The sequence below is a fragment of the Pan paniscus genome, chromosome 16, assembly GCF_029289425.2.
Source record: "Pan paniscus chromosome 16, NHGRI_mPanPan1-v2.0_pri, whole genome shotgun sequence".
NCBI lineage: Eukaryota > Metazoa > Chordata > Mammalia > Primates > Hominidae > Pan > Pan paniscus.
The window spans coordinates 56,872,029-56,884,971 of record NC_073265.2 but is presented as its reverse complement, the minus strand read 5'-3'; the positions used below and the strand labels follow the sequence as shown (position 1 = coordinate 56,884,971).

Sequence of the window (12,943 nt, the reverse complement as noted above, 5' to 3'; positions counted from 1 at the left end):
AATGGGGATGGGAATAGAAAGAAAGTAGCAAATGGATATATTTCAGGGAAAAATTCTAACAGGATACAGCAATTCACAGGATGTGGCATATTTAAAGAAGGAAAAGGAATACATTACCAGTAAGGTTTTGAGCTGCATGACAAGGAAGATGGTGATGCCACTTAGCAGGGGACACAGAAAGAAATTTTCTCTTCTTGGCAAGAAGAATCACAATACACGGAGCTTACAACTGACTATTTTAAGGCATACTTAAAAGATCTTCAGGTGTCTGAATGTCACCAGAGAGCCACAGCTTCCCCTACCTACCATCTAAACCTTAAGCCATTCATCTCCTCTTTGACAATATCTGTGACTCAAGCTAACAGAGGAAAGGAAAGAGGTGAACATCAAGAATTTCATAAAATGTATCCAGTACTTACCTTTACAGCTAATATTTTCCCACTCGGGACATGATATGCTCTATGGGAAGAAAAAAAACCAAAATCATTTGGGATCACTAAACAACCTACAAAATGGTTAAGGACATAAATGTAAATCCAAACATTTCTGCAGCAGTGGGATACATGGTACTTTCAAAGAACACTAACAACATTAGTAATTTACATTTATATGGAGCTTAATGGTTTACAAAGTGATTTACTATACATTACCTTAAAATAACTATCTGAGGTAATGCTGATACATTATTATCCTCCTTTTATAGATGAGAATTCTGAAGCACAAAGAAGTTAAACAGTTTGCCCAATGGCACAAAGTAACTAGCAGCAGAATGAGACCTCAAACCTAGGTCTTTTGGCTCCAGATCCCTTATGACTGTCACTGTGCATGTGGGTTCTCTATAGCTCTATGTTAAGCAGTGTACAGAGCCATTTTGCTTTTTTTTCCCTTTTTTTTTGCTTATTTTTTTAATTACACATGCAGATAAACTATATCATAACAGTTCATCAAAACAAGCTCAAAGTAACAGATATAGTGAAATAACTACAACTTAAATCAAGAAATATAAATGTATCCATTTATGAAAAAGAATGAGAATAGGGTTTACAGAAATGAAATACCATTACTATCCATCAAGACCTTTTGTGTTTATCTGATTGAGTGATTGACTGATTCAGACAGGGGCTCTCTCTGACACCCAGGCTGGAACACAGTGGCATAATCACAGATCACTGCAGCCTCAAACTCCTCAGCTCAAGCGATCCTCTCACTTCAGCCTCCTGAGTAGCTAGGACTATAGGCACATGCCACCATGCCCAGCTACTTTTTACTTTTTTTTGTAGAGACAGGGTCTCTGGATGTTGCTCAGGCTGGCCTGGAACTGCTGACCTCAAGTGATGCTCCCACCTCAGTCTACGAAAGTGCTAGGATTACAGGAGTGAGCCACCACCGTACCTTTTATGTTTAAATGAAATGTGGCCTTTACACATATACTGTGGGGACTAGATATTCTGAACATTATTTAGAAGCAATCTGCAACACATTTTTATACAATAAAAATTTCAAAATAAACCACATAACATAAACAAGTGTTGTTATTGCAAGCCCATAAAAATATTAATATAAGGAAGTAAGTAAGTTTCGAAGAACTAAAAATCTTGCCCTATAGAGGATTTTATACACTAGCTAAGATCAGACGGCTCTTCCTCTCATCTGGTAAGTGTTAGGATGGGAATGGCATAGGGAAAATGGGGAACAGAAGTCAGTGCCTCAGGAATTCCTCATCTTCACCTGCCCAGTTGTAAAACATATTTAATGAGCCCCTAAACTTCCCCTTTCTTAAAACAAAAATAAAACCAAAATTTACATAATCCACTACTGCCAACATGGAAACATCATTTTCTGCTGTTTAGTAGAAAATTTGGTTGCTCTGACAAATATTTTTTAAAAAAAGACATCTATTCAGCATCATGATCAGACTATTGCATTTAGCAATCAACAGCATGAGTGCAAAAAAAAAAATCTACATTAGATCACTTTGTTGGAATGCTTTAAACTTTCCATGGAACAGGAACTAAAATAACCTGTTATACAATTAGACAAATACAGTCCTCAAGTTTTTGCCCATTCACATGAGTATTTGTCTAAAACATGTCTTCTTTGTAGCAGCTAGGCCCTGCCACCACCGTGCTTGGCTGAGTTCACAAATCTGTTGTAACCTGTAGCTTCCCTGTCACTTCTCTAGCTCTCCTCTTTTGCTACGCTTTGTTTCCTGGCAATAATTAAAATCTTCTGCCACTGCCGTAGCTACTGCTGCTACTGGAACCGCCATGGCCACCTTGGTTTCGTGGTTTGGCAAAGTATTGGCCTCCACCACCATAGGGGCCAGAGCTTCTGCCTCCAAAGTTTCCTCCCTTCACGGATCTGAAATTTGAAGACTGATTGTTGAAATTGCCAAAATCATTGTAGCTTCCACCACCTCCAAAATTGCTTCCATTATTACTAAATCCATTATAGCCATCCCCACTGCCGCCATATCCACCATCACCACGGCTGCCATCAAAGCCACCATGACCATTGAAGTTTCGTCCATGACCAAAATTGTCATTCCCACTAAAAACACCTCCACAGCCACCACCAAAGTTTCCAGAGCCACTTCGACCTCTTTGGCTGGCTGAAGCATTAGCCATCTCTTGCTTTAACAGGGCTTTCCTAACTTCACCGTTGTGGCCATTCACAGTATGGTTATTTCTGAATGACAGTCTTATCCACGGAGTCATGGTCGTCAAAGGTTATAAAGGCAAAGCCCCTTTTCTTGCCACTGCCTCGGTCAGTCATGATTTCAATCACTTCAGTTTTTCCATATTATTCAAAATAATCTCTTAGGTGATATTCCTCAGTGTCTTTTTTTTTTTTTTTTTTTTTTTAGACGGAGTCTCGCTCTGTCGCCCAGGCTGGAGAGCAGTGGCATGATCTTGGCTCACCACAGCCACTGCCTCCTGGGTTCAAGCAATGCTCCTGCCTCAGCCTCCCGAGTAGCTGGGATTACAGGTGCCCGCCACCACGACCAGCTAATTTTTGTATTTTTAGTAGAGACGGGGTTTCACCATGTTGGCCAGGCTGGTCTCGAATCCCTGACCTCGTGATCTGCCCACCTCAGCTTCCCAAAGTGTTGGGATTACAGGCATGGGCCACCGCACCCAGCCTTCAGTGTCTTCTTTAATGCCACCAACAAATATCTTTTTCACAGTTAAGTGGGCACCGGGTCTTTGAGAATCTCCTCTTGAGACAGCTCTCTTTGTTCCTACAGCTCTTCCGTCCACCTTGCGTGGCCTTGCATTCATGGCTGCATCCACTGCCTCCACAGGGGCATATGTGACAAACCCAAAGCCCCAGGAGCACTTGGTGCTTGGATCTCTCATTACCACACAGTCTGTGAGTGTTCCCCATTGCTCAAAATGGCTCCTCAGACTCTCATCAGTTGTTTCAAAGTTCAGCCCTCCAATGAAGAGCTTCCACAGCTGTTCAGGCTCTTTAGGAGACTCTGACTTAGACATGACAGCAGGGAGAACAGAGACTTTAATGATGTTTCCTCTGTGGTGTCCACGGGCAGAAAGGACTGACAAAAATTTTTAACAGCTTTATTGAGATATAATTTACATATGATAACATTCACTTGTTTTAAGGGTACATTCTACTTTTTAGTAAATTTACAGAGTTGAACAATCACTGACAAGAGTTTTTTGAAGGTGACTGACTTATAGAAATGATTTAGTTATTAAGAGCATATAGGTATTTGTAATATCGTTTACAAGTAAAATGTTACAAATTCAGGCAAGACTAGGAAACTACATATATAAAGCATATGTATATACTTATCCAAATATATGAGTGTTATAAGAACTTACTCATTTTGCTTTTCCTACTTGAGTGGACAAAGGTCAAGCCAGTCATGGAAGGTAAACTTAACTTTTATTATATCAATTAATTATACAGAAATTCAAGTATATTTCATTTAAAGAAAAAGCAAGATTACAAAAACCGGGTGACAACTGTTTACTTTACCAAAGAATTATTTAACCTTTGAAAGTGTCTAAAGACATTCTCAAATAACAACCTCATTGGTTATTTCTAAATACTACTTATAAAACTTTAATCAGGTTGGGCACAGTGGCTCATTCCTGTAATCTCAGCACTTTGGGAAGCCAACGCAGGAGGATCACTTGAACCCAGGAGATCAAGACCAGCCTGGGCAACGTAGGGAGACGCTGTCTTTAAAAAAAAATAAAATAGTTACCTGGCATCATGGTGTGTGCCTGTAGTCCTCTATAGTCCCCCTGTAGGGACTACAGGGAGGCTGAGGCAAGAGGGTCGCTTGAGTCCAGGAGGTCAGGCTGCAGTGAGCTACGATCTCACCACTCCACTACAGCCTGGGTGACAGAGCGAGACTCTGTCTCAAAGATATAGAAAATAATAATAAAACTTAATCAATTATTATTTTCTTCAGAGACAGGTCTCATTCTGTCTCCCAGGCTGGAGTGCACTGCTATGATCTTATTAGTTCATTGTGACCCTGAACTCCCGGGCTCAAGCGATCCTCCCACCTCAGCCTCCCAAACCGCTGGTACTACAGGAGTATATCACCATGCCTGGCTAATTTTTTTTAAGTTTTTAAGAGATGAAGTCTTGCCATGTTGCCCAAGTTGGTCTCAAACTCCAAGCCTCAAGCGATCCTCCCACCTTGACCTCCCAAAGCACTGGGATTACAGGTATGAGCCACTGTGCCGGCCAAATAACTTTTTATACTTTGTACAAAGTGATACACATTTTATAAGTGGAACCCTATCCCCTATATTATGTTTTTTGTTTGTTTGCTTGTTTAAGATGGAGCCTTGCTCTGTCGCCCAGACTAGAGTGCAGTGGCACAATCTCGGCTCACTGCATCCTCCGAAACCCAGGTTCAAGCAATTCTCCTGCCTCAGCCTCCCAAGGAGCTGGGATTACAGGAGCCCACCACCACACCTGGCTAATTTTTTTTTGTATTTTTCGTAGATACAAGGTTTCACCATGTTGGCCAGGCTGGTCTCAAACTTCTGACCTCAGGTGATCTACCAGCCTCGGCCTCCCAAAGTGCTGAGACTACTACAGGTGTGAGCCACCGCACTTGGCCTGAAATGTGATTTAAAGGAAATTAGTAAGTTTATTCCACGTAAATACAAGTAACATAATACGTAAGACTTTGTGATATATTATTTTTCCCCCTCCACATCACAGATTCTTCCAATTCCAACTTTTAAAAATATTATATAATAGAATCACTAATCAAGAACTGAAATATAAAGACAAATAATTAAATATATACACAGGATTCAAAAGTTGTAAAAAGATCAGTGTTGTTACTTCGAATAAGCAACACCTGGACGTTTGAGACCAGCAGCAGTGATAAGAAAATGATTAGCAGATAGTCTAATATACATACCATACTGGACAGTTTGGCAACTTAATTAGCTTGTCAAGAAAGCTGATCTCTTTTCTAAAAGAAAGGTGTCCTATTTCCAAGTGAATTAAAAGGATAGGCTTGATAATTTAATTATGATGCACGCTAATTCATCCGTGGAAGTTTGGGTTCGATTTCGAGGAATAAAGATGCTATGTGGTTTGGTTTACAGTGCAATGACAGTACCAATTTAACATTTAATCATCAAGGAGAACTGGATGACAAAGGCAATGCCAGGCATGAGTCGAGTGTGTCCCTTAACTTTGCAAATGGTATTTACTTAGAGAAAAGGAATTTGTTTACTTTCAACAGATACTGCATCTCAATTGTCTTGACCTTCCTCAACACATTAATTGTAAAGTGATTAATGAAGTCTGAATGGAGGCTCTGCTTACACCAAAAGACAACTATACACCTCTGCAATGTTTTAATTAACAGCTAACACTTCAAATTAGTTTGTTGTTGCCACAGTAATTACCTGATTCAATGACTGCATGGAGGAAGCATTTTTATGAGATATTTTTAGTGCTTGGTCCTTGAGTGTTCCATTTTGTTTGTGACCAGCACAGGCCTTCTGGGAACAGTCTCAGCCCTTAAAATTGAGCGCACACACATACACTTTACCATGGCAAAAGTTAGTCGCCTGGTGTAAGTTTTTCAAATATTTAAAATAACAAAGAGCCCAGTGCAAGCGAATACTTTCTATCCATACTTTCTTATTTCATTTGTAACAATAGGTTATAGATGACCAGACAAAGAAGTTGGTCTTAACTTGTAATCTTGGTACAGAATCAGATAATTTATTGAGCTAGTAGAAAACAGAGAAAATTATTTAACCTAATCCCCTTCTTTCGCAGCAGAAGCACCCAAAAGCCAGGTTAAATAACTTATCCAAGCTCACACAGTCAGTGGCAAAGCCAAGATGGGCCGTGACAGAATATGCATATTTTAGGACCTAAAGGAAATAGATGGTGATGTTTGGCTGGGCACAGTGGCTCGTGCCCGTAATCCCAGCACTTTGGGAGGCCAAGCCAGGTGGATCACCTGAGGTCAGGAGTTCAAGACCAGCCTGGCCAACATAGTGAAACCCCATCTCTACTAAAAATACAAAAAATTAACCAGGCCTGGTGGCGGATGCCTGTAATCCCAGCTACTCGGGAGGCTGAGGCAGGAGAATTGCTTGAACCCAGGAGGCAGACGGTGCAATGAGGTGAGATTGCACCACTGCACTCCAGCCTGGGAAACAAGAGCGAAACTCTGTCAAACACACTCAAACACACACACACACACACACACACACACACACACAAAGAGATCGTGATGTTTAATTTTTTTACCTGTATTCTAGGGCAGGGAAACATATAATTCAAAACTTACAAAGGTACTGACCTATTTCAATCACGCCAAGGACCATTATATCCAAATTGCTCCAGGCAAGGAAGCATTCTGCAATCACTGCCAATCTATCCTGGGAGGCAGAAGAGCAAATGGGACAGGCTCTGAAGTCACTGCCAGCTCAAATCCCAGCTGTGCCACTTCTTTTTTTTTTTTTTTTTTTTTTTTGAGACGGAGTCTTGCTCTGTCGCCCAGGCTGGAGTGCAGTGGCGCGATCTCGGCTCACTGCCAGCTCCGCTTCCCGGGTTCACACCATTCTCCTGCCTCAGCCTCCCAAGTAGCTAAGACTACAGATACCCGCCACCACGCCTGGCTAATATTTTGTATTTTTAGTAGAGACGGGGTTTCACTGTGTTAGTCAGGATGGTCTCGATCTCCTGACCTTGTGTTCAGCCCGCCTTGGCCTCCCAAAGTGCTGGGATTACAGGTGTGAACCACTGCGCCCGGCCTAGCTCTCCCACATCTTAAACATGTGAACCTGACTGTCAGTAAGCCCCACCAAGTCTCAATTATCTCTAGTCTGGAATAGGGAAAGCAGTCTCTCCCTTATAGAGTTGTGAGGATCCAATGAGGTAAGACTAATGAATTAAATGTTAGGAAGGTAGGAAATAGCCGGGGGCGGTGGCTCATGCCTGTAATCCCAGCACTTTGGGAGGCCCAGGTGGGCGGATCACCTGAGGTTGGGAGTTCGAGACCAGCCTGACCAACATGGAGAAACCCCATCTCTATTAAAAATACAAAATTAGCCCAGTGTGGTGGTGGGTGCCTGTAATCCCAGCTACTCAGGAGGCTGAGACAGGAGAATCATTTGAACCCAGGAGGTGGAGGTTACGATGAGCCGAGATCACACCATTGCACTCTAGCCTCCTGGACAACAAGAGCAAAACTCCGTCTAAAAAAAAAAAAAGGAAGATAGTAAGTTTTCAAACTGGCTGAGTGATTTCAGAATGAAAGCTGCCAAAACAGACTTAAAGAGCAGTAGTGTCTCTATGCGCTGGTTAGACTATATGCTCTACAAATGACCCTCTAATAAAGCTTTCACAACAAAGAACTGGCAAAAGTTTGCAATATATCATTTATTGTTAAGAAAAACTTAAACACGTAGTATTACTTCATGTTGAACCAACTTTGGAGACAATTAAAAGAGCCATCTGGTATGGATATCCCATGTTCCAACTTCTAGATTTCTTACCATGTTTATTTCTTGCCCACTACTATAAGTTTATTCACACTACAGATAGGTGTGGTAAGTACGCCATTCAGGTGTTAATCTCAGCAGAAACGTCACTAAACAATCATGAGAAGGCCAAGTTTTCATTCTCCTTGGGTTAATAGGAAAACATGAGGCATAAGCTACCCTAAAAATACCTATATACCTCCCTTTAATATGCTTTCTTTTTTTTTGAGACGGAGTCTCGCTCTGTCGCCCAGGCTGGAGTGCAGTGGCATGATCTTGGCTCACTGCAAGCTCCAAATCCCGGGTTCACGCCATACGCCCGCCTCAGCCTCCCGAGTAGCTGGGACTACAGGCGCCCACCACCATGCCCGGCTAATTTTGTTTTTGTATTTTCAGTAGAGATGGGCTTTCACTGTGTTAGCCAGGATGGTCTCAATCTCCTGACCTCATGATCCACCTGCCTCGACCTCCCAAAGTGCTGGGATTACAGGCGTAAGCCACCACGCCCAGCCCATACACTTTCTTATAAACGCTATAAAGTTAAACTTTGATGCTTCTCCTACTCTTCAAATGTTACATGCTCTATTATTGCCCTGGGCACACTACAGAAAAGTATTTATGTGTCTGTCCCCAGTACTGGGCAGTGAGCACTGCCATGTTTTAATCATCTTTCTATTCTTTATACTTAGCACATGTCCTGGCCCATGGTAGGTGCTCCTCACTTCATAAATGTTTGACAAATTACTACTTCTGGATGAAAAAAAAAATCACCTGGATAGTGTTTTACAAAAAAAAAAAAAAAATCCACATGCATTTAATTCATTAACTTCATAATCTTATGAGTAGAAGTTATTATACTCATCTCCATTTCATGGGTAGATTTCTAACTGCTGAATCAAAAGTCTTTATAAGGATTTCATCATCTGGGCCCTGGTTAGTTACCTCACTGATCTCTGCTTCTTCCAGTCTCCCTTATGCACAATACTCAACTCTGTTCCATCAAACGTGCTCCTGCCTCGGGGCCTTTGCACCTACTCCTGAGGGCTGGGCCACTTTCTCTAATATATACCTGGCTTGCTCCATTGCTTCCTTCAGGTCCTATATTGTTTCTTTTGACTTTCCTACATAAAACAGCACATTCTCCCTTCAGCACATTCTCCCTTCATCTTCTTTTTTTTTTTTTTTTGAGATGGAGCCTCACTCTGTTGCCCAGGCTGGAGTGCAGTGGCGTGATCTCAGCTCACTGCCACTTCTGGGTAGCAGGGATTACAGGTGTGTGCCACCATGCCCGGCTAATTTTTGTATTTTTAGTAGAGGCGGTGTTTCACCATGTTGTCCAGGCTGGTCTCGAACTCCTGATCTCAGGTGATCCACCCACCTTGGCCTCCCAAAATGCTGGGATTACAGGCGTAAGCCACCGCACCCGGCCACTTTCTTTATTCTTCACAGAGTTAGCAACACCTGATAAAATTTATTAATTTATTATGTCTCCCTCCACAACAAAGGAAGCTCCATGAAAACACACACTTTTGTTTTTTTTGTTCACTGCTATTATTTCCAGTGCCTAAAACTACATCAGGCACATTTTACAAATAATCATTTAATTGCTCTAGGTCTATTTTGGTTTTTATTTTTAAGACAATTTCATTAAGTTTTTCTAAGAAACTGGCCATTTTGTGTTTTCAAATTTATTGTCATAAAGTTATTCATTGGATCCTATTATTTTTAAAATCACTGTTATGTCTAGAATTATGTTCCCTTTTTATTCCTAATTTTGTTATTTCTGCTTCTCACTGCTATATTTTATTAAGTTTTTCCAAAGAACCAGCTTTTGGTTTTGTTGAATTGTTTCTTGAATTTTCACTTAATTAACTTTTGTTTTTTTTTTTTTTTCAAACTTTTGTTCATTAGTATTTCTTTCCTTCCACTTTCTTTGGGTTTATTCCCTGTCCCACCTTCTTGATTTTCTTGAGTTAGAGTCTAAGCATATCATACCCAGTTATTCTTTACTAAGGTGTGTATATAAACCTATCCTTTAAGAATTACTTTGGTGCATCTCAGGAGTTTTCATATTAATACATGGTATTTGTGGTTCAGTTGTAAATATTTGTATTTTCATAACATTTCTCTAGTAATACTTTTTGCCTTAAAGTCTATTTTGTCTTATGTTAATATAACCACAGTAGCAGCATTCTTTTGATTACTTTTTGCCAGGTATCTTCCCCTACCCTTTTCCTTTCAATTTTGCTGTGTCTTGGTATTTTAGAAATTTCTCCCAATACAGTCTAAAATAGCACATAGCTGTATTTTTAAAAATGCAACCTAACCTATTAGCTGCTAATATTACTCTACTTACATTTTTTGTAATTATTCATATATTTGGATTTATTTCTACCACCTAATTCATTTACTTTACACCTATCGACTTCTCTTCCTCTATTATACTGAATTATTCTCCCTTTATTCCATCTATTTGTTTTGAAGTTACACATTCTATTCACTGTTTTAGTTACCCATATAATTTTTAACAATCATACCTGACTTAACAAAACATAAAGGTAATTGTTATCTATATCCTTCTCCTAAACAATATAAAAATCTTAGAATGTTTTAACTTCAATCAAGCCCTTCTCATCTTAACATATTATTTTCTCCAGTCTTTTTGTTTAACTTCATTTTGAATTATTACTATCGTTGTCTTATACAGTCAGATTTACTTAAATGGTCACCATTTCTTCTTTCATGTTATTCCTTCCTGAATTCAATTGGATTCCATTCTTTTATTTCTACTTACTTCCCTACCTACTAGATTTCCTACCCTGTGGTTTCATTTATCTATTGGCATCAACTACTCTATTGCCTTATATGTTCGTGTTATAAATTACTATTTCTCTTCAACAGTTATTTAAATTCACAGGTATATACTTTTATCAGTAGTGGTTTTTTGTTTTTGTTTCTGTTCTGAGACAGAGTCTCGCTCTGTCACCCAGGCTAGAGTGCAGTGGTGCAGTCTCGGCTCAATGAAACCTCTGCCTCCCAGGTTCAAGCGATTCTCCTGCCTCAGCCTCCCGAATAGCTGGGTCTACAGGTGCCCACCATCACACCTGGCTAATTTTTGTATTTTTAGTAGAGATGGCATTTGACCATGTTGGTCAAGCTGGTCTCGAACTCCTGACCTCAGGTGATCTACCCGCCTCAACCTCCCAAAGTGCGGGATTACAGGCGTGAGCCGCTGTGCATGGCCTACTAGTATATATTTTTTAAGCAACAGGGTCTTACTCTATCACTCGGGCTGGAGTACAGTGTCACAATCATAGCTCGATGCAGACTTGAACTCTTGGGCTCAAGTGATCCTCCTGCTTCAGCTTCCTGAGTAGTTGAGTCTACAGGAGTGAACCACCATGCCTAGCTAAATTTTACTTTTATTTTTTGCAGAACGGAGGTCTCACTATGTTGCCCAGGCTGGTCTTGAACTCCTGGCCTCAAAAGATCCTCCTGCCTCAGCCTCCTGAGTAGTTGAGACTACAGGAGAGTACCACCGTGGCTGGCTAATTTTTATTTTTATTTTTTGTAGAACAAGGTTCTCACTATGTTGCCCAGGCTGGTCTTGAACTCCTGGCCTCAAGTGATCCTCCTGCCTTGGCCTCCCAAAGTGCTGGGATTACAGGAATGGTGTTCACTTTATTTAACTATATTGTAGACTCTAATTACCTAACTATGCTGTAAATTCTTAATATAGGGTCTATGTTATGTTCTACTTTATTGTAAGTTTCAAGGGGAAGGTCAAGGTCCATTTTGTTCATTACTATATGCTTGACCTCTTCCACAGTATATGATATATTCTCCTCCTAGATCCTTTTTTTAAATTTAATACTTAATGCATGTCTCTGATTGCCAGGCAATAAGCTAGGCAGCGTGGATACAGCGGAGAACAAATGAGACCAAGTCCCTGCCCTTGTGAAGTTTACCTTCTAATAGGGGCTGACTGACAATAATCAAATAAATATACAATATGTGAGGTGGGGGTAAGTGCATTGAAAAAAATAAAGGTAAGGATATAGAGACTGATCAACATTAGGGACATGCTATTTGATATTAGGGTTGGGGAGGAAGTCAGGAAATGCCTCTCTTTTCAGGTTACATGTGAACAGTATGGGGGCACACCATTCGGACATCTAGGGGAAGGGGATTCCAGGTAGAGGAAACAGCAAGTTCAAAAGCCCAAGGTGGAAGTGTGTGCTTGACATGTATGCAGAAGTAGAATAAGCAAGAGGGCTAGCTGGGGGAGATGAGGTCAGAGAGGTAAGGAAAACAGACTGTGTAGCACCATTTAGGCCATGGTGAGGACTCTGACTTTTATTCCAAGTGATATAAGAGGTCATGAGCAGAGGGGGAGACCTAATATTTCAGAAAGATCACTTTGGCTGCTGAGTGAAGAGAACACATTATAGGAAAGCAAGGATAGAAACTGGGAGGTTAGTTGGGAGGCTTTTGCAATAAAATCCTAGCAAGCAGTAATACTGGTTTTGAATAGGGTAGCAAGAAAACAGTGATGAAAGGTGGTCAGCTTCTTGAAATATTTTTGAGGAAGAACCCACAAGATTTGTGGGTAAAGGTATACATAATCTGAGAGAAAAAGAAGGATGAAGAAAGACTGCAAAGTTTTTGTCCTTAGCATCCTATAGAATAGAGTTTCCAATTACGGAGATGGGAGAAGCTGTAAATGAAGCAGGTTTCCAAAGAAATAAAGAGCTCAGTTTTAGATAATTTTGAAATGCCTAGAGGACATCCAACTGGTAATCAGATATGAGTCTGAAGTTCAGGACATAGGCCAGGGCTACAGACATACATCTGGACTTCCTCAGCATACAGATGATATGTAAAGCCATGGAACTACACATGCTCACTTAGGAAGTGAATTAAACAGAGAAGAGGTG

General features: G+C 40.6%; 1 protein-coding gene and 1 pseudogene across 13 annotated transcripts in view; both read right to left on the bottom strand.

The window, feature by feature from the left end:
• The window catches only part of MAP2K5 (mitogen-activated protein kinase kinase 5), a 267,047-nt gene that overhangs the window by 179,520 nt on the left and 74,584 nt on the right, over positions 1–12,943 (bottom strand). For all 13 annotated transcript variants that reach the window (XM_003828008.6, XM_055098505.2, XM_063596751.1 and 10 more), the window contains one exon: positions 420–459. In XM_003828008.6, coding sequence (XP_003828056.1) covers positions 420–459 — 40 coding nt within the window. The remainder of the gene's footprint in view (positions 1–419; positions 460–12,943) is intronic.
• On the bottom strand, positions 477–3,617 carry LOC106633841 (heterogeneous nuclear ribonucleoprotein A1-like; annotated as a pseudogene).